Source organism: Lissotriton vulgaris, chromosome 8 (assembly GCF_964263255.1).
Source record: "Lissotriton vulgaris chromosome 8, aLisVul1.2, whole genome shotgun sequence".
NCBI classification, from domain to species: Eukaryota; Metazoa; Chordata; class Amphibia; order Caudata; family Salamandridae; genus Lissotriton; species Lissotriton vulgaris.
This window is the reverse complement of record NC_141696.1, coordinates 1,331,538,300-1,331,560,724: the sequence shown is the minus strand read 5'-3', so window position 1 is coordinate 1,331,560,724 and position 22,425 is coordinate 1,331,538,300. Positions and strand designations below refer to the sequence as shown.

The window sequence follows — 22,425 nt, the reverse complement described above, 5'->3', positions numbered from 1 at the left end:
ATTTCCTTAATGATAATTATTAATAGACCCTTCTTTTGGAGGACCTGGAAGGGTTTCTCATTTTTTTAATAATAATTCTCCTATCTCTTTCCCTCAAGTTTGCCTCACATACCATTGTCCTAAATCTTTTTATTTTTGTTTCTCCTCCTGAGTCCGGACATATTGCCCTGCTGACATTTTCCTTGTAGGCTCATTGGGCCGTTTTGGGTGTTGCCTGACTCCCGCTGCAGGCACCATCTTAACCACATGGGTGCTGGTGACAAGCTCAGCTCGTCATGAGGCGTAGCGGAGCTGCACTCATGATGAGCTGAGCTTGTCACGGCCGTTGAAACGTTTGCACGCGGGGGTAATTACCCCGCTGTGCTGAACGTTCTAAAAACAGGTGCGGCTGTGATGAGCCGAGCTCGTCACCAGCACGGCAGCGCCGCACATGGCCCCCCTCCCCCCCCCACACAGCGGGGGGAAAAAACCCTGCAGCGAAGGGGTTAAGGAAGCTAGTCTTCCATTTTAATTGCTTTTATGTTTTAACATTGCTCTTTGTTGTTTACCAGTATACAATTCTCGCAGGGGAGCCTATAAGCCCTGTAAGGGTTGCTGGACCCAGTTAAAAATCCTTTTTCAGTTGCCCCTCTTTGTTTTCTTGAGCTCTGGAGCTGACTCTTGACACACCCCTTGTCCTGGAGGGCTATTTAAATTGCACTATAGCACATCCGTGCAGCTCCCCGTGAGTCCGGACATATTGGCCTGATGTTATTTTCCTTGTAGGCTCATTGGGCTGTTTTGGGAGGTGCCTGGCTCCTGTTGCAGGTGCCATCTTAAGGAATGTAGTATTCTGTTTTAATTGCTTTTATCCTTTAACATTACCCATTGTTCTTTTAATTATGTTTTTTTACCAGTATACCTCGTTCGCAGGGGATGCTGCAAGCCCTGTAGGGGTTGCTGCACCCCAGTTAAACCACCTTTTTTAATTGTCCCTCTTCGTTTTCTTGGGTTCAGGCGCCGACTCTTGATATGCCCCTTGTCCTGGAGGGCTATTTAAATTGCACTATAGCCAATGGTGCCCCAGTGTTGTGCCAAAGGCAAGCCTGTCTGTGCCCATCCGCGGCCAGATTGCGCCTTGCTCCCATGAAGGACAGGGTCAAGACTGATTTGCATATAGCTATGTCTCAACTGGGATGGCTTGGTGAGCAAAATAACGATGGATTTAACCCAGATCTGTGACTGGGGGTGAATGTTTTCCCATTGTGCAAAATTCCGTCCATCATCTTGTGTGTTTTGCTGTTCACCCTATGTGGAAAGGGTATGCCCAGACGTGGGTCCCGTGCTCACTAAGCCAGTGGAGTCAAGCTATCCTGGCTGAAGACGGCTGATAGCCAGAAACCGGTCCTAGGATGATTGATTCCGGTCCAGGAAAGACTTGGCTTGGCAGTTCGGTCTGGACTGTTCCCATGAGGGTCAGGGTCAAGACTGATTTGCATATGGCCATGTCTGAACTGGGGTGGCTCGGTGAGCAAAATAACAATGGATTTAACCCAGATCTGTGACTGAGGGTGAATGTTTTGCCATTGTGCAACATTCCGTCCATCATCTTGTGTGTTTTGCTGTTCACCCTATGTGGGAAGGATATGCCCAGAAGTGGGTCCCGTGCTCACTAAGCCACTGGAGTCAAGCTATCCTGGCTGAAGACGGCTGATAGCCAGAAATCGGTCCTAGGAAGCTTGATTCCGGTCCAGGGAAGACTTGGCTTGGCAATTGACTTGGAAGTTCGGTTTGGACTGTTCCCATGAGGGTCAGGCTCAAGAATGATTTGTATATGGCCATGTCTGAACTGGGGTGGCTTGTTGAGCAAAATAACGATTATTAAACCCAGATCTGTGACTGAGGGTGAATGTTTTGCCATTGTGCAACATTCCGTCCATCATCTTGTGTGTTTTGCTGTTCACCCTATGTGGGAAGAGTATGCCCAGACGTGGGTCCCGTGCTCACTAAGCCAATGGAGTCAAGCTATCCAGGCTGAAGACGGCTGATAGCCAGAAACCGGTCCTAGGATGCTTGATTCCGGTCCAGGGAAGACTTGGCTTGGTAGTTCGGTCTGGACTGTTCCCATGAGGGACAGGGTCAAGACTGATTTGCATATGGCCATGTCTAAACTGGGGTGGCTTGGTGAGCAAAATAATGATGGATTAAACCCAGATCTGTGCCTGGGGGTGAATGTTTTGCCATTGTGCAACATTCCGTCCATCATCTTGTGTGTTTTGCAGATTGCGCCTTGCGCCAGGACCCCTGCTCCGTTTTCCCAAAGTAAGATGCAGCAAATGGTCGCTTATGCTGGCGAGGAACTGCACGCCTTCAACAAGCCATCTAAGGTATCCCATCACGCTTGCTCACACTTTAACCCAGCGGACCGGCTTAAGCTGACAAAACTTTCCTTCCCCATTTGTAGCTTCTCACTGGAGGCCTAGGATCTGGCACAGTTAGAGCGTGTACATTCCATCACCAGTAACGTTTCCACACACAAAAATAATGAAAGAAACAAGGTTCAGGCTGCCCTTATTAATGTGTACTCGCTTCCTAAGCACAAATATGAAATAGCTGAGCTCTTAGATAATTATCAACTGGATCTCCTATTCAAAACAGAGGCATGGGAAGACCCCTCAGTGGGTCCAGATTTCTGCATTGCCACCACTGCTGGTTTTTCTGTGTTCAGACTGGATAGACCAAACAAAAGAGGGGGAGGTTTTGTACTAATATATCGAAACACCTGATGAGTAAATGGAGAGATGGTCCCTTTAACGGTTTGTGAGGCACTTAGTTTTAACATGGTGTTCTCTGAACATCAGTCATTCAAGGGGATCCTTCTTTATTGCCCGCTCGGCCCTGAGGGAGACTTCCTATAGTTGGCAGGAAATCTATTTGAATCCTCCGAGGGTGAATCGAGTTTCACCATTTTGGGGGATTTTAATTTTCACTTAAAGGCCAAGGAAAACAAGGACTCAACATCCCTTATTGCTAAGTTTGAATCTGTAGTACTCCCTCAGAAAGTTAGTTCTACTCATATTGCCGGACACATTTTAGACAGCCTTTTTACCAACAATGAGCAGATCATTATAAAGGACAGCCTCCCATTGACCTGGTCCAATCACCACACATTATAATTTGAAGTTTGTCTCTTGAAACAAATTCCTTAGTATAATAGGCCAGGGTGCCCTAAACAATTTAGATCCTGAAGTAGTAGAGATCATGCTCATCTTAGACAGCAGCTATCTGTCACTCAGCCAGAACTCTCCCCAGATCCAGAGCAGACCGCTCCGAGTTATACAGACTGGCTTCAAGACTCCTTTGCAAAACTAGTCGCTCACAAAATAGTTTCTAAAAACAGGAAAACTCCTTCGGCCCCTGGTTTTCTGAGGCTTGAGAAACCATGCTGCAGGACACAAGAGAGACGCTGACGTCAAGACTACGACAGTCAGGAGAAATCTCTTTATAAGTTAGCATTGGCTAACTACAAACACCTTTTAATAAAAGAGAAGAGTAGCTATGTCACACAGGAAGTAGAATCCGCCCAAAACTCCAATAAAACAATTGTTTCAGGGTGTGTCAAAACTTGCAGCTCCTTCTGGTAGCCATGCTAGCCTAGCAACCCAAGCATTCTGTGACTCCTTAGCCCTTAATTTTCAGACTAAAGTAGATCAAATCTACTGTAACTTTAATGCCTCCTTTGTTGCCACGAGTCAGTCTGACTCTAACAACGAGCTACTAGATAGTCCTTCTCCTAGGGAATTGGCGCCAGTCTGTTCAGGACAGATAGCTGATTTGGTGAGTACTGCAAAATCCGGCTCACTGTTTGATCTGTGTCCTCCTACTGTCCTGAAACTGATCCCAGATCTTATCGGCACCAATCCGGGCAAACATGTTTCACTCTATGTTTATCTCAGACACCTACCCCTTGCAATGGAAGAAGGCCTCTATCCTTCTGCTACTAAAAAAGCCCAACCTGGACGCAGCGGATACTAATACCTATTGACCTATCGCATGCATCCCGCTGCCTTCCAAACTTGATGAAAAATGTATAAATGATTAATTGGTACAAATACATCTTTGATAATAAGTTGCTGGATGAAACCCAATTCAGTTTCAGAAAAGGCCATAGTACGGAGACTGCGCTTATCAAAAGCACTGAAGAGATTAGGTTTGTATTAGACAGAGGAGGAGCAGCTGCCCTTGTTCTACTAGATTTATCAGCAGCCTATGATATGGTTGATTGTGGGCTCCTGATCAACCGTATCTCCTCTTTAGGCATTAGGAACAAGGCCAAATCTTTATTGACATCTTTTTTGTCTAAACGCACTCAACTAGTTAGCTTGGGCGCTTTCGCCTCCCCTGTCTTTTTACTCCCTTGTGGAGTCCTGCAGGCCTAGCACTCACATCTTATGCAGGTGGCACCCAAATAGTGCTCTCCATTCACAAGAACGGGATTAAAGTTTTGGTTAGTTTTCATGATGGCATGCTGGCCATCAGCGCTTGGATGTCTGGACATTGCCTCAAACTAAATTCCTCCAAGACTGAGGTTATTGTCTTTCGAAATGTATTCCCTGCCTGGTCTCCTCGCTGGTGGCCAGATAAACTGGGACCGACCCCTGTCCCAGTTACTAGGGCTAAGAATTTGGGTGTCTTCCTAGATGACAAGCTGTCCTGTAAAGGTCATGTCAACTCTGTGGTTTCCTCTTGCTTTTATACTCTCATAATGGTGAAGAAACTGTTTCCTTTTTTTGATTCCAGTTGAAGCCAGGAGAATGATAATATCCTCTTTATTTATGTCCATAGTGGACTATTGTCACAGTTTTCTGATCAATGCACAGGAAATGGTTTTAAACAAGTTACCGCTGGTACCGAATGCAGCCGCTATGATGCTTTCTGGCACACCTAAATTTAAGTCTGTCTCTAAGGTTGTCAGACAACTACATTGGTTGCCTATAAGAAGTAGAAAAAAATTCAAAGCATTGTGCATTGCTTATAAGGCGATCCACAATATAAGGCCAGAGTTTATGAAGAATTTATTGCAGATCTATACACCCAGCAGATCCGTACGCTCCTCAGGGGCTAACCTGCTTGCCACACCCAAAAGCTATAGAACTAACTAGGGGGGCAGAAGCTTTGTGGTTGCCACTGCTAAGGTATGGAACTCTCTTACCTCTTGGATTAGAGCCCTTCCTATCATATTGGCATTCAGGAAACAATTAAAAACGTGTCTATTTAATAAGTAAGCTTCTTAACAACGAGTCTATTGTCCTGACCCTGGATCAGTCAGTGCTGAGACACCTGTTGGTATTTGTGCACTTTATAAGTTCTTGATGAATGTGGTTCTTGATGTGTATTTTTTTGGAATAGTCCCCAAGTCTAGTTCCTTTTCCTTCTGGATTTAAGGATTTCTTTCAAAACAGTACCTACACCGTTGATTTTTTATAAGTATCTTACTCTTCCAGATCCCTCTCGAATCAAGTCCAAGTCAGAGCTTTTAAGGGAAGGGGATCTCTGGGTTGCTTGGATTGTTTCTTTCTGGAATATGGCATGGGCATGCATTTACAAAATTTACAGTTCAGCTGGTATTACTCAATCTTTATTTTTTATATACCATAGACTGTATCTTACCCCTTTACAATGCTCCAATCTTTCTTCAGCTATCTCTGATTAATATTGGCCTTCTACGTTTCCCAAGGCAGACCTTATGAATATGTTATGTAGATGCCCCAATACACTTTTATTTGGCATAGGGTTTGGTCCCAGATTAAAAATATTTTTAGTTTAGCTCATCCCTTCAATATTCATTATATTTTTCTATATTTTTGTCCAATTATATTTTTCTATATTTTTGTCCCATCTTTTCCTAAGGATAAATTATTAGACATTTTACTAGAAATTGCTTTTCAGCAAATCATTTAATTGGAAGATATACTAGGAGTGGTGAAATTCGGCATGTCTCCATCATAAGTTGGATACTATCTACACCATTCAATGTTTATCCTCTCATATTGCTGAATTGTTATGGTTACCTCTTACCACATTTCTTGACTAGGTTGAAAATGTTATATTAAAAACTATTCCTGATTGTCTGAAAGTTTTTACCCTCCGTGAACTTTTTTACCTCTGTGTTCTTCCTTTGCATTTGACTGTAAGGTTGCAGTTCTAATCATACAATTCCTGTTTCACTTATTCATGCTAAGTTGTCGATCAGAACTGTATTTTCTTCGTCATTACATTTATACTACAGGATAGTTTATTTTATCTTTTTGTTTTACCCATACCCCCTCTCCACTTTCGTCCTTTTCCTCAAAGTTATTAAAAAAATATATTAATTAGTGATTTATTAGATAATATATCACTTTGTATTTGTTTATGCAGTGTTGAATGGCATTAAATAATGTATTTTAAACACAAAAAATGCTCACATTGGTCAACTTACCCCTGAGTTCAAAAACAGCATCCAATTTACCTCTGATTCCCGGGAAGACATCAGTGATATTTTTCGGATAGTTTTCATCCATGGTGTACGTTGATTCATCATAACTACAATGTAAATACAACATGATGAATGATAAACATTGAGAATTGAGGTGCTTGATGTGAGCTCTATAAAACTTTTTTGGTCACAGCCACGGCATGAATTGATAAGTCCGTACCTGCCGGATTGTTGAAACTGCCATCACTGCTTGCCAGGGGTTCTGGGGGAGCCGCCCGCCACAAGTCAGTGGACTGCATTCCCCAGTGTCCTTCACGGCATGCACCACACCACCACGTCAGAGACATGCCAGGACCCCACAGGAGGCGCTCATAAGGAAGCATGAGCCCTGTGTTGCGGGTCGCACGCGGGTGGCGCCGGAAGAAGCTGGAACAAGGGTGGGGCCATCTTAGGTCGGAGGAGGCCGGGCTGGGCCACCCCCTTGTCCAGTACAAAGTGGGACCTGGTATTTATCTCTGAATTATCTCAAGGGACATCAGTAACCCGGCTTTTAAAGTATTCTGTCCCTAGTGTGTACCTAATTATATCGAAATTGGTGCTTACAGGATGGCAAAGAGGAAAACTAACAAAAGGGAGATTGAAAAATCATGCACCACTATAGATACCTACCTGGTAAGAGCAGTAAACGTACTCTCCGAGGAAATTGATCGCACAGAGAGACGTTTATCTATAGACCCTAATCCACAGGGTGGTGATAAGGGGAAGAAGCATAGGGGTGCTCTCATTGTGGGTGGGCCAAGAGACTCCATGGAAAGTGCTATATTAATAGATGAAACAGGTTCTGTTATACCAAGGGATGCCGATCTGGTTGCAGAACCACATGTCAATCATACACGGATACCTTTGACACCTACTCTATCGATTCCCGTTACCCCACTATCTCACTATTTGTTCTATTATTTGGGAGTGACTTTTTCAGGGTACAGAACTTGGGTCCATGAACATGCCAATCTTAGGTCTAAAATGTCGAGGAATGCTAATGGTATATTTAGATTTGCAGCTAAATTAGGAAATCGTAGACCAAAGAATATGGTGGATATTTATAAGGCTAGGTGTGTGACAGCAGCTTTATATGGGGTGGAACGTTGGGGCTATTGTACAAAAAAATCCCTACTAACTGAAGTGAACCTGTTCCTTAAACGTTTATTATGTGTCCCGCCCTCCGTCTCTACAGAATTAATCTATTATGAGGTATGTTAGAATTGGGGGTCTCTGGTTGGCACAGGTATGCACTTGTAACAAACAGGGACCCTCTCCTCTAGTCAGGGCAAGGGAATCACCCCTTAAGAACAACCCCTGCTCACCCTCTAGATTGGGTGGCACGAGCAGTCAAGGCTAATCTCCAGAGCGCTAAGTTAGTTAAGCATTTATGATCATACACAGTAAAAATACTGACCCCCCACAAATGGACTCCATATATAAAATACGTATACTTTATGTAGAAAATAAGGAGATATGTAGATTTATCACAAGACCATAAATAACATTTGATTTGGGATGCACACAATACTTTCTTTAGATTAAGGATATAGGCTTTCTTTTGGCAAGTGTCTTTAAATCAGGAAGAACGTGTTCAAAAATGCAAAAGGAGTCTTTCTTTATGAGGTTATGACGTTCTTAGAAATAGTTCTTTCAGTAATACTTTAAATTCCTCCAAATATGCAGTTCGTGGCTCCTAGGGCGACCCGCGGGGATAAACGTACAGATTCAGCCTTTTTCTAGGTGAAAACCGGACGTTCTAGTCCAACGCGTGCACAGTACCTGGAGATGAGCTGAAGACCATGCGGGCTACGAGGCGTACTCCGGACGCGGGTCTGTAGTGGCGGTCCGGCTCGTGGCAGGCGTCTTTGTGATGCAAGTAGATTCCCCAAGAGGCGGCAGCGTCACGGGGCAGCCTGTACACAACGTACAGTGCGGCTCTCTTTGTGCGGTGCGGCCTCGGGGACAAGGTGCGGGGCAAAATGGTACGCTTCGGGTGTATGACGCGAACCTCAACTCACTTCCAGGCGTAGTGTGAGTCGTACCCGGCCGATAACCACACGCCGGTACGGCTCACAGGATCACAGAGGGCGATGCAGTTTTTTTGGTATGCCTCCAGCGTACTCAGTGTACTTCAGGCACTTTGCAGACACGGAGTGTGAGGCGTACTTGGCAGGCGAGTTCGAGGCGTACGGACAAACGGACAAGGCGGTACATCTTGTAGGAGGCAACAAAGACTGGTGCGGTTGTGTACGCTTCTGGCGTACGACACGAACAATCCGGGTGCGCCGGCCAAAAGCGGAGAAATGCTTTTCACTTGTGGGGCGCAACGTCAGGGAGACGGTGTGCTTCGGCGTACCAGGAGTCTCTGGGATGCGCTTCTTGGCAAGGGTTCTCCCCCCAGTGGGGATGAGGCAGGCAGCGCGGGGCGTCCTTAGGAGGAGGGCAAAGCGGGTGTGGGCAGCCCAGCGACATGGTGCGAGGACGGCTCAAAACCAGAGCGGGTCATACGGGGTGGGCAGGCACAGGACGGCTTCGTAGCAGTCCAGGGACACAGGACACACTTGTGGCGGCTCCAGCGGCAGGGGGAGAACTCAGCAATTTCTTCAAAGCTTTAGTAGGCGGGCAGAATCCAATGTTCCTGGGACTTAGATCAGGGGGCCAGCTCTCTTCCAGGCCCTTGGAGATGAGCTGTGAAGCACAAGTTTTTGTAGAAAATAAAAGCAAAGTCTTTCAGGATTTCTTCCTCTCCTTTGGCAGCAAGGTTCCCACTGCAAGCCAGTCCCCCAGGATAGGGACAGACTTTCTCCTTCAGCTTCCTTGGTTCCTTCTCAGGCAGAGGGGTCGTCTTGGTTCACAAGCAGGATCTAGTTTGTTAGGAGCAGGCTCCTCTTCTTAATCCAAGTTTCTTTTGTCTGCTCAGGCCAGGGGGTTCTTTGCATAGTCCAATTCAGCTCTGGAGCACTTTGTTGTGCAGACTCTGCCTTCTTCTTTCAGTGTGTGGGGCAAGGACAGCAGACGCTCAGGCAGGAGGTGGAGCCAGCATTGTGATAACAAGTTCAGTCAGGAGCACTCTGTTGACAGTCCTCCTTCTTCCTGGGCTAGGTGCAGGGCAAAGTCATCAGTCGCTCCCCAGGAGGTGGAGCCAGCATTGTGGTGGCAGAGCACAGCCCTATTCAGAGTCAAGGTGCACTCCCACCACCCTGGTGTAATCCCTCCATTCACCACCTGTCATCCCCAGCCCTGTCAAAACCCAGACAGCAGATACACATCCTGGCAGAGGCGGGCTGAAATGGTAGGCAAGCAAATGCTAACTTTCTAAAAGTAGCATTTGCAAACACAGGATATAAAAATAAACTTTACTAAAAGAAGTATTTTATTATTTTGAGTTGAGGCATACTAAACTTGACTTTCTACCATGCTCCCTGAGTCTGTTGGGATTATATAGTGTAATATTTCCAGCAGCCCATTCTGGCCTATGGAGAGTAGGTAGCCTCACAATAGTGAAAAACGAAAATGGCTGTAATTCACTATTAGGACATGCCACACACATCAGGATATGTCCTACCTTATGCTACAATGCACCCTGCCCTTGGGCCTACCATAGGGGTGACTAATATGAAGTTAAGGGAAGGATTTGGGACTGGCAAGTAGGTTTACTTGGGCAGTTAGCATGACAGTATCAGACTGCACGCAGGTCTTGCAATGGCAGACCTTAGGCACATTTTACTAGGCCACTTCTGTGGGTGGCACAAGCAGTGCTGCAAGCCCACCAGCAGCATTTGGCACTCCTGGTGCAATTTACTGGGGACTGACAGTAAACCAAATAAGCCAATCATGGAATCCAATCACATATACACTTTACAGTAGGGAGAGCATATGCACTTTAGCACTGGTCAGCAGTGGTAAAGTGCCCAGAGTCATTAAACCAACAAAAACAGGTCAGAGAGAATATTGGAGGAATGCAAAAAGTTCAGACACAAGGTAGGTCTAGACAATGTCTCAGATTTAGCAGCTATGAGCCCCTCCTCCTCTGGAAATCCATATGGAGTAAGGAAGAGACGGCGTTCACACAAACCTTAATTCGAGATTGTCTAAGGCTAGATAATAGCAACAAAATACTGTGGATTAAGTTTGTTTGTTATTGGTTTGCTTATTTATTCAAATGTGATATACGTTTGGACCCATGCCTTTCAGATTCTATATCAAAATCTGAGATCAAAATAGTTTTTCTGGAGGCGAAAAGGGTATTTTGTTCCTGTATAACTGAGAAACAATCGACAGTGATATACTACCGGCAACTGGAACTGGTAAAGGGTTTCCTTTTGTAACAAATGCCTCCCATAGATATGTATTGACACGCCTAAGATTAGAAATAGCCCATCACTTGGTAGTTTTCCCAAAATGAAACAGAGTACCTCCATTCCCAGCAAAGTTGCTTCCATAGTTTACTTTTTTGTAAATTCTATTCAAATTTTAGAATATTTTATTTAAAACCTATCTTTTGAAAGTATAATATTAGATCCCCGCAGGATGCCATGAACCTGCTTATTGGTATGGAGGACCCAGGACTGTGTTTTCATCTAGCATCATTTTTACTAAAGGCCATTAACATCAGGAAATCAATTGTTATTAACCAGTGATTGTATTTTAAAGGGTATACTGGACTGTTTTCCCATTTTTTATTTTGCACATTGCACTTTATGATGTTCCTTGTTGGCCTTTGCCACTGGAATCCTAATTAAACTTATGAAAGGTTATCTTTTGCACCAACTGTATAATGAATTTGTGCCCGTTGCATTTTGTATTTTGCACATTGCACTTTATGATGTTTCTTGTTGGACTTTGCCGCTGGAATCCTAGTTAAACTTATGAAAGGCTATCTTTTGCACTAACTGTATAATGAATTTGTATCAGTCGGTTTTTTATGGATGTTTTATATGGATGTAGTTACCTAAATTGATGATATATATATTTTTTTTCGTATGTTTTAACTACTTTTATGCTGTATGGCTGACTAATTCAACTGAATAAAGCTTTTAAACTGAAACTGAACTGATGTGAAATATTTCTGATTTCAATTGTTTTTTGTTGCAGTTTTTTTTTATATAGCAGAAACTCAATCCGAAGGTATTGGAGTACTTTACATGAGCACTGTTAACATTTGACAAGGACACATTTATATTCCCATGTAATATTCCCTTGCAAAAACAGGAGGTGCATGATGGTAAGGAATACATACCAGAAGAAGATGACAGTTAAAGAAAACAAGTTGGATAACGGTGAAATTATGGCCTAAAAACATTTAGCCTGAATCGGATATTTCTGATGTATCAATGTTGATGAAGCAGGTGAAAGCTTTGGCATGGAGGAAAACCTTTGTGCTGTATTGTATAGTAGAGGCATTTGTACAAATTGACAAATTTGACAAGCCTGAAGTGTCAAATGAGTAGGTCCTCTATTTGTTATGCATTGCTTGGAGAACGTAAGGTGAGGTGTGTCCTTTGAGTAATATCATTTGGTTTTGAGAGATAGGCTAAAACGTGTGCTCTAATCATGTTGCAGCAGGTATGTTACCATGCTTTACTGAATCAGGGGCGAAGATAAAGAGTGTGAGAGGTAGGATCAAAGTCTGAATATGCAAACCTGAGATTTTTGTAGTTTGAGACCAACTGAAATCTTTTTTTATACAACAGCCAGGTCTTTATTGTTTTTAATTTGAGGTAATTATTGATTATCTTATTGTCTTTAGATGGGTCTTATAGAACCTATATGTTTGTATAAACAAGAAGCTCTTATTGATATGTGTTCTGTGGAAAGGCTGATTGGTCAAGAGTGGGTCATTATGGATTTGAAGTGCTGTCTTTGTGTGTTGTGGTTGATGTTTCATTTAAGAACAGGGGCCCTATTCAATGAATCACTTGGTGGGCAATGCAGAAAGGGTCTTAAGATATTCTTCTTGCAACAGGTAGCTAGTGAAGGGACATGAGGGAAAATGTAACACAGTCACACTGGCTCAGGTTTAAAACATGTCTAGCTGCATTATTCTGAATACCTTGTTGTTAGGAGTCGGCGGGACTCTGAAATTCCATGGCATTCCGTGGAGTTACATGAAAAACTCTGTGAGAGTACCCCTAATTGATGTAGGTTTACGAAACAGTGGTCCTTGACTATCGATCAGGTAACCAACTTTACATGAAAGACATTTTTTAGAAAATTCTGGAAATGCAAATTAAATCAGCATACTTGGACTCAAGCTAAATGAGGGAGATATACATCTTGTCTGAATTAGCTCCACATTGAATGAAAATGAGCAAATACCCTGGCACACTAACAGTTTCAATAAATTGTTACCACACTCTGGGAATGTACTTTTGAAGGATTTACATATTTATTTACAATTTTTATAAAATAATAGTAGTCAAAAAATGGCGCAAGGACTATTGAGTATAGTCAGTGAGAGAGTAAAGGGTGCTCAAGTGTTTAGAGAAGGAAAAAGAGGAAATTGAGTGCACAGTTCTAATATTTACAGTAGGACAAAGCGGGCAACCTTCCGCTATTAGTGTGTGCCTGTCCACACATTTAGTTGGAGGGGGCGGGGGGAGAGTATTGGGTACAGGCACAATGGTTATAAAAGCGTCGACGTTTCGACCCTGATGCTCATGGGTTGTTAGGACCTCGGCGGCGGGTCTTCCTCAGGACGGGGGTTGGAAAGGTGGGGGGGGGGGGGTGGTAGATAGCTGGCTTGGCCGTGGTCCAATGAATGGTCTGGATCGGGCACCAATCAAGCTGGTCAACCGAGGATTCAATTCAAGCTTGCAGGGTATGAATCACCTACTGTCTTGGGGAATAATACACCGAGTAGGTCAATCTGTTCTTAGTTACAGTACCAAAGGAAGGTTGATGATAGTGCAGTCCTACCGGTGCCCCCACGGGCAATCCGGTGGCTTGGGGAAGATATCGCCTCTGTATGTAGTTGTTAGACTACTGGTCTGACTCGGCTGCTGCGGAAGCAGCAGCCGAGTCAGACCGCTGTTCTCCGCCTGTGGAAGTGACTGCTCCTCGCGCTAGACGCTGTTCCCTCTAGACGCTGCAAGCGACCATCGGGGTCAGGAACTACATGTACCTAGGTGACATTAATACTAACAACTACATACAGAGGCGATATCTTCCCCAAGCCACCGGATTGCCCGTGGGGGCACCGGTAGGACTGCACTATCATCAACCTTCCTTTGGTACTGTAACTAAGAACAGATTGACCTACTCGGTGTATTATTCCCCAAGACAGTAGGTGATTCATACCCTGCAAGCTTGAATTGAATCCTCGGTTGACCAGCTTGATTGGTGCCCGATCCAGACCATTCATTGGACCACGGCCAAGCCAGCTATCTACCACCCCCCCCCCCACCTTTCCAACCCCCGTCCTGAGGAAGACCCGCCGCCGAGGTCCTAACAACCCATGAGCATCAGGGTCGAAACGTCGACGCTTTTATAACCATTGTGCCTGTACCCAATACTCTCCCCCCGCCCCCTCCAACTAAATGTGTGGACAGGCACACACTAATAGCGGAAGGTTGCCCGCTTTGTCCTACTGTAAATATTAGAACTGTGCACTCAATTTCCTCTTTTTCCTTCTCTAAACACTTGAGCACCCTTTACTCTCTCACTGACTATACTCAATAGTCCTTGCGCCGTTTTTTGACTACTATTATTTTATAAAAATTGTAAATAAATATGTAAATCCTTCAAAAGTACATTCCCAGAGTGTGGTAACAATTTATTGAAACTGTTAGTGTGCCAGGGTATTTGCTCATTTTCATTCAATGTGGAGCTAATTCAGACAAGATGTATATCTCCCTCATTTAGCTTGAGTCCAAGTATGCTGATTTAATTTGCATTTCCAGAATTTTCTAAAAAATGTCTTTCATGTAAAGTTGGTTACCTGATCGATAGTCAAGGACCACTGTTTCGTAAACCAATTTATACCCAGGTCCTTTGATTTGATGGGCGATACCCCATTGATTTAATGGCCTAATTGATGTAGGGTTCCTTCAATGCAGTTGAGAAATCAAAAAGTTCGTACACTGTAACATTACGTGGTGACGACTGAGCTGTAAAATGCAAATACTTGGAATTGATAAACACCAAGTAGGTGCCAAACAAGGAGCGTATTGATTCCAGTAAGTGTTATCAATTAGCGGCTGCAAATCACGCAGAGCAAAGGCTGGGAACAATTCATACATCTCAACATCCCTTTAAAAGAAACTTCAGGTTTGTCCCTGAATTTATTCAACATTTCTTTAAGATTGCTTGACCTTTTGTATGCAAAAAGTGGAGGATCAGCGAACAGTGTCATCACAGGCAATACGCTATCACATCCTCGATCGGGCAAAATGGCAAGGAATTTTTATCGCAACGTGAAGCTTATACACTTTCAGGTGTATGTGTTCACTTCTTGAACATTTAGCCTTATTGTAGCCTCTGTTTCTTAGGTTAGGCAGTTGCTTTGACGCTTGTTTATCTTGTAACCACCATTTTTGGTCAAGGTAAGAAAGGTTGAATCCTCTTGTTTTTTCTGTCGGGTCGCATTGTTCACCATCAGTTCATATTACGTGTCATCTTTTTTAGACATTCATTTGGAAGTCGGTTGGTGTTTTGGCCTTGTAGACCACGTTTGTTGGTATGTTGACAGAAACTACGTTATGTTATTTTATTGACACTCGTGGTGGTGATGGTTATTAACACCCTGAGGCGCACTTTGGCTTTTGTAGTTATTATTGTTGGTGCCTTTCACTGTTGTTTTTAAACTCCTCACTCTTTCTCAACCTTCACGCACCCATGTGGCATGACAACCCTGAACGTTCGTTCTCTCCTATGTTTTGATTAAGCCTGTATTGTATAGAGAGAATCCATTCTTATTATGTTTCAATACTTTGCAGATTTCCCTGATGAAGGGCTTCTCTTCCTAGCCCGAAATGTATCTTCATTTTGATTTTGTGAAACTCTTTTGCAACTAACGTGAATAAACCAATTTGCAACATTTTCTTCACCTGAAGATTGGAATATTGGATTCATTTGATTCATTGAAAAATGAAGAGGACTATGGTTAATAGTTTATATTTTGTGACCTGTAACATTTGGCAAACTATTGAACAATTCTGTTGAAACACCTTGAGCGACACCTTCGTAGTGCACCGGGTATCCCCAGATAGTTATCTGGGTTTTTTCTTCAACTTTCTAAAAGTGGCATTTTCAGACTTACAATTTATAAACCAAACTTCACCATAGGTTGTGATTTAGAATTGTGAGTCCAGAGACACCTAACTCAAAAATGATATATCTAGTCACAATTGGAAATTACACTTATAAGAGAAAATGAGATAATCCCAAAGTTAAATATGTGCAAGATAGCCTTTGCTGTAGTGAAAAACAAATTTAAGAGTCTTGTCCAACTTTTTAAATGCACTGCACCCTGGCCTTGGGGCTGCTTACGGCACACCTTAGGGGTGATTTATATGTATTAAAAAGGAAGGTTTAAGTCTGGCAAGTCAATTATCTGGCCAGGTCGTCATGGCAGTTTAAACCTGCACATACAGGCTCTGCAGTGGCAGGTCTACAACATTTTTAAAGGGCTAGTGTAGTGGGTGGCACAATCAGTGCTGCAGGCCCAATAGTAGCATTTAATGTACAGGCACATGTAGTGAACTTTACTATGGACTTATAAGTAAATTAAATATGCCAATTGTGGATAAGCGACTGTTACCATATTTTAAGGACAGAGCACAAATACTTTAGTACTGGTTAGCAGTGAAAAAGTGCACAGAGTCAGAAAAAAGAATAAGAGGAAGGCAAAACGTTTTGGGGTGACCCTGCAGAGAGGGCCATTTCCAACACCAATGCACTAAACAGACATAGCAGTATGCCGGTCAAATAAAGTGGTATATTGGAAGTATAAACCAAAACGTTTTGTTTAAAATACATAAACCGTAAACCGTATGTTTTGCCACACAAACCAATGTGCTTGTTTAGTGTGGTTTTATAACGGAACCCAAAATGCATTTACCCTGTATGCCTTTATAATGCAGTCACTACCCCCAACGTTGCCACACATTACTTTACCACGCAAGTCGCTACAGCGACTTCCCTTAGGGGGGCGCTGGACTTTGGAATAGATTAAATTACTGTTCCAACTCCTACGCAAAGGTCGGGTAGGTGTTGGATTTAAAATGCAACACCAGTCCAACAATGGGCACCCTCAAGTAAGTGTTTGTAACAAATTCCAGGGGAAGGAATGGATGGTAGTGTCGCAGTCGGGGTAGTGGCTGCATTGTAAAGGAAGGTCATTGTTCTGACTGCCGAGCAAAGGATGTTTCCCATTTAGTGTACCCTTAGCTTACCTATGCATTAAACGGCAAACCGATTACTCAATTACTTGTTTCTGTATACCAACGAGTATTCTGCATGTAAACCACAAAAACTTTTGTGAACCAGTTTAGTGCTCACAAAGGCACATTCAATATTCTTCATACATAAACCAATCTACTGGCTATGTGAACAACTGTGAAGGATATGAACCAATATGTGTCACATATCCGATATTTGAATTTTGGCCTACTTGGCACCTTAAAGATTTGGGCCCTATCATTGTGATAAGACTTGAATGATTTAAGGTCATGCCCTAGATTCATGTTCTCTTTAGTCTCTGCTTAAGGTGTTGATCCAGGCAAAAGACAGTTGATTGCAGAGTAATCCAGAAGGTTGAGTATTCCATGACAGACATGACAATATTGATTCTTGCTTTTGATGAAGGGGAGACTCAGGAGGAGAAACAGGGAGGGTTGGCAGGAAAGTCTTTGGTAGCAATTGTTCTGTTGACTGCTCAGGCAACAGCTGTAATGATTGCGCTGACTGGTGTGACAGTATAGACTGGGGCAGTCATGACTGATGATACCTCTTATGAGAGAGGCATCAGAGAACTGGGTTAAATACATCCTGAGTGGTAAGATAAGGGTTGTCCAATAATCTCTTGACTATTCTGATGAGGTGGTCACAGTGGGTACAGAGCTTGTGAGCAAGGTGTACTCAGAGGTTCGTCAGACTGATCCACATGGCATAGTAGATATTTAATGAGGGGTAGGATAAAAGTGGTTGATGGTAAATTTAAATTAGTGGGAAACTTACTAACAGTGCTTGAATTGTGTTGTGGTTGTGGGGGTGCGATCTGGCACTCATTTTTCAGGAATATAAATTATTTTAAGCCTCATACTTTAATCCAGAGCAAGAAAATATAAGGCAGGAAGGGGAGAAAGATAGAAGAGAAATATAGGAAAACAGTGTCAATAAGAGAAATGATAGATAAAAAAAATATTGTAGAACAGGTAGAGAAACAAGAAGTATAGGGTGGTATATGGTGGTGAAATAAAGATGCATCAGTGGCAATAAAAACTAGGCAGCTTTGATAGTTGGAATCCAGAGGCTCCTAAGAATTAAATGGGCTCCTCTACTTATGTTTTTGCCAGCTAAACTCTTCCTACAGGAGAATGATAAATAGTCAGGCTTGGAGGCCTGGATTGTTCTCGGTGAAGGTTCAAGTGAGTGAGGATGGTCTAGCAGGGCACAGCAGGAAGAGACATGAGGGTGGCATTGAGGAGGAACCTCATCAGAAAACAGTTTTTGTGATTTGATATGGAAGCAAAGTAGTGGTCAGTAAGTAGAAGAGTAATATGGCAGTTTGAGGATAGTTAAGGTGATTGTGAGAAATGTGGTTGCTGGTTGAGTAGGGTGAAACCAATTCTCAAGCAGCAGCCACAATCGCTATCACGGTGAACCAAAATAGTCACTTAATTAGCCTGTGCTTAAACCTCTGGTATCCTGGCACAAAAACAGTCAGGCTTAATTTAGAGGCAAAATAAAATGTACAAACAGCAACAAAGTGTGAACACAGCACAAGAAAATTCCCACACCAATTTAAACACATGGAGTACATGTTATTAAAGTATTTGACACCAAAATGACAAACATCCAATCAGTAGAACTGGAGTTATCAATTTTTAAAGCTTAAGGTGAAATTTAGCACTTAAAAGATCAAAGTGCCAACTACGTATATTTAGTTGCGAAAGCCTGGGGCAAATGAAAAAAATATGGCAGACAGCGAAGGAGCGTAGGTTGGATACAATATATGGATTGGGCAAGGTTTGTGCATACCTTCGGACTTGGAAAATATTTTGTGGAAAAACTTCTCAGGAGGTAAAGTTCAGTGGGGCAAGCCTGCAAGTGGTGTCTGAGAAGGAGTCGTCATCGTCGGGCAGCCGCTGGAGGAAGTCCCAATGAAGATTTCTACATTTGGACTTAGTCTCTTTTTTGCAAGTCAGTAATCTCCAGCTGGATGAAGCTGAAGGCTGTAGCCAACGAGGGCTCAATGAGGCCAGATACTACTTCTTGGAAGTGCGGCTGAACAGACTTTGCTGCTGGGTAGAAGAACGCAGCAGGAGCTGCTGCAAAGTCAGGCCCACAGGGGATACACCTCGGGTGGATCGACAAGCTGGTAGGTCCGATCTCCTCTCGGTTCTCAGAGGACTTTTTAGCCCAAACATTTCTAGACCCAAGTTTAAAATGTTGGGTATGTGTTAGCACCACTTCCAAGAGTCCAGGACTGGGGAGGCACCACTTGGAGGAACAGGACGCATTCTGGCTGGGCCCAGGTGCATGTTCAAGATGGTTTGACTCTTTTCTGTTCCTGAAGCTCTAAACAGGAGGCCAGCTAACTAGCCTTTTTTTTTGTTGCAGTATTTATATAGCGCGAACTTGACCTGAAGGTATTGGAGCGCTACACATGCGCACCAGTTATATAGGACACATTCATTTTTGGTAGGCATGGGGAGATTAAGTGATTTGCCCAGAATCACAGGATGTTGAGCCCACGCAGAGACTCAAACCTGGTTACTCAGGTCCAAATTCGGAATTTCTGGCCGTTATGCCACATCCTCTAACTTTGAGTCACTCTAATAGTCCTGGGATCAAGCAGTGGAATGGGGATCAAGCAGCAGGGCAGGACTCTAAGTGTTCAAGGCAGGCTTCAGGTTGAAGAATAGTTCTTCCGGGAGCAAGAAAGCAGTCTTCTGAAGTATCCAGCAGGTCACAGCAGCAGGCAGTCTTTTGAGAGTCCTTACGTGGGTCTAGAAAGGGAACTGAAGAGTGGGTCTGAGGTTCCTATTTTGATACCTGGTGTCTTCTTTGAAATAGGCAAAGTTTCTAGAAATTCCCTTTGAAGTGTTTGCAAATGCATGCCTCCCCTGACCTGGCTCCAGCCGGACTGCAGGTACAATGGGCTAATGTGAATTCCTTCTTATGAAGGGAGAGGACAGCCTATTGACTTACAAGTGGGGCTATGCCCAGTTCCACCTCCCCATCCTGCTAGTGATGGCCCGTCAAGGCATGCCTAATCCCTCTATTGAGTGGCTGTCTGGGAGGAATCAACAAAGTCCAGCTGCCAACTACAGCTAGTCGTGTGACCCAGGAACAGGTTGCAAGCACAAAATATTAAGGGCAGGAAAATCCCAACTTTATACAAGTGGCATTTAAAAAATGTTACTTCAAATCTGACTTTACCATTAAAGACGATTTTAAAGGACAATTTCTGAGACACCAACTATGACTTTCTTAGCTGTTCCCAATCCAAAGTTAGCACTTATTAAATGTAACAAGGTAACTCAATGTTATCCTCTGGGAGAGGTAGGCCTCACAGGAGTTTTTTTTACTACCAGGACATGCAAAGCTTAAAAGTACATGTCCATCCTGTTCAGTTACAATGGACCCTGCCCTAAGGACTGTCAAGGGCCTACCTTAGAGTTTGCTTATATGTAATTAAAGGGCAGTTTAAGGATTGGCAAGGGGGTTACCAAGTCAAATTGGCAGTTGAAAACCGCATACAGGCTGCAATGGCAGACCAGGGACAATTTGTGAGAGGCTACTTAAGTAGGTGACACAATAAGTGCTGCACGCCCACTTGTAGCATTTAATTTCCTTGCCCTGGCTATATGATATACCACTTTACTCAGAAGTAAGCCAATTTTACCAAGCTTTGGGGAGCGAGCACCTGCACTTTAGTACTGGTTAGCATTTTTAAAGTGCACTGAGTCCTAAGGCCAGCAAAAACAAATCCAGAGAAACAGGAGGGTGAAGGCAAAAACTTTGGGGAAAGACCTCCCTTAGGCTGATAAGTCTAACAGTGGTGTACATGCTGACGGACTTTCAGGAACACTAGTCAGCACAGTAGATATGTGTGAAAAAGACATGTGACATTTTACGTTCTGCCTCATTCTGCATCTGAAATTTACTTGCAAACACATCCATAAACATCACAACATGTTTTGTTATCCAGTGATGCTAAAAATAATGTAAACATGCTGATCTGTATGGATTTAGTACTTTTAAATATTCATGGAATGTTCTTACCTCCAGATATTGTCTCCTTCAAAGAACAATGTTTTGTTGGTCCCATTAATATAAACTGCAGCATCAATGTGACCGACTTCAGCAGGAAATCCCAACTTTGAAATCCTAGTAGGGCGTCGCCTTGCTTTCAAATTTTTGATGGTCCAAAATTTAGCATCTGTATAAACAGAGATTCTGTTTAAGTCACTTTTCAAAAATTCATTCCTCTAAAAAGAAACTCTGTTTTCTGTTTATTTATGTAGTTGTGGACAAGGATGCATTGACCACACAACCTATGTGTCTTTCATGGTCTACGTGCCTTGTTGAAGCTTTGTTGTAGCTCCAACTCCGATAAATATGTATGTTTGCAGTAAAATGAGTAAAAATATATCTGTTGGCAGATATAAGTTCTGCGTTTCTAAAGTGACAAACTGTTTTGTTTGCCTTCTTGGCCTAACAACACACCACTTTATTGTAAATATTCCCCTAAGTAAGAGTGACATAGTAAATACAAAAAGGAGAAGAAATTAGAGGAAGGATGTATAAGGAGGTGGACAGTGAGTGAAAGGAAGCAAATAGCAATGTTGGTAATTGATTTGAAATTGATGCAAACATATTGCATATAAATTATTTGAGTGTCACAAAGTGAGTATAGCTAGCGGAGAAGAGTACAAAAGTGGTAAAAAGTGAAGAAGCCTGAAGATAAAGTGAAGAGTGTTCACCAGCAAAGTTCAGCAAATTTCATAATTTCTGTACTTCACTTAGACACGAAGCTTTTGAGACTTGTGCACCTTCTTTAAAAGTAGGTATCTCCAGCGTTTATCCACTGCAAAACCTACTTTGCTTACATTTTACTTACGTGTTTAACTTTGCAAACTTCGTGAAGAATTTCAAAATTAAAAAACAGAGCATAATAGTAACTGAAGAGAAGTTATGCAAGGCACAGACATTTGGGTAATTGGAAGGGTAATAATAAAATAGGCAAGGATGTCAAAAAAGAGGAAATAGCACTGGCCAAGGCATAACATTATTAAAGCGTTTTAAATGATATGTTCAGGATTAATGCATCGATAAGGATATATGTGGTAAAACCTTAAAATTAGAAGTTATAGACAGACAAGGGAAAAATCTATTGAAATCGAAGGAAAGAAGATGAGCAAGGTAAGGAAGAAAGAGGGGGAACGGGAGTGAAACATGAATGAATTGATAGAGAGCAAGGTTGAGTGGATCCAAGAATAGTTAATTGAAAGATAAACAGAGATGGAAGTCAAAAGAACGGATGAACTCACCCAGACAGAATGTGTAAAAGAAGAAAAAGAAGGGAGGGAATTTTGTTTGATCTGTGTGACAGCCAACATGAAACATGAGAGGTAAGAGAGAGACCAAGATAGGTCTGACCACGTGAATCATGGCTGAGAAGTTAAGGCGCATAGGCATAGTTTCATGCCTAAGCAGTCAATGGAAAAAGAAGCTTGCATCGGATACCTTGGTATAAG

General features: G+C 42.9%; 1 protein-coding gene across 1 annotated transcript in view; it reads right to left on the bottom strand.

Moving 5' to 3' along the window:
• LOC147698691 (matrix metalloproteinase-20-like) overlaps positions 1-22,425 on the bottom strand; it is a 135,222-nt gene that overhangs the window by 16,118 nt on the left and 96,679 nt on the right. The window contains exons 8-9 of the mRNA XM_086933492.1: positions 20,951-21,107; positions 6,461-6,564 (exon numbers count right to left, since the gene is read on the bottom strand). Of these exons, the coding sequence (XP_086789618.1) occupies positions 6,461-6,564; positions 20,951-21,107 (261 nt within the window). The remainder of the gene's footprint in view (positions 1-6,460; positions 6,565-20,950; positions 21,108-22,425) is intronic.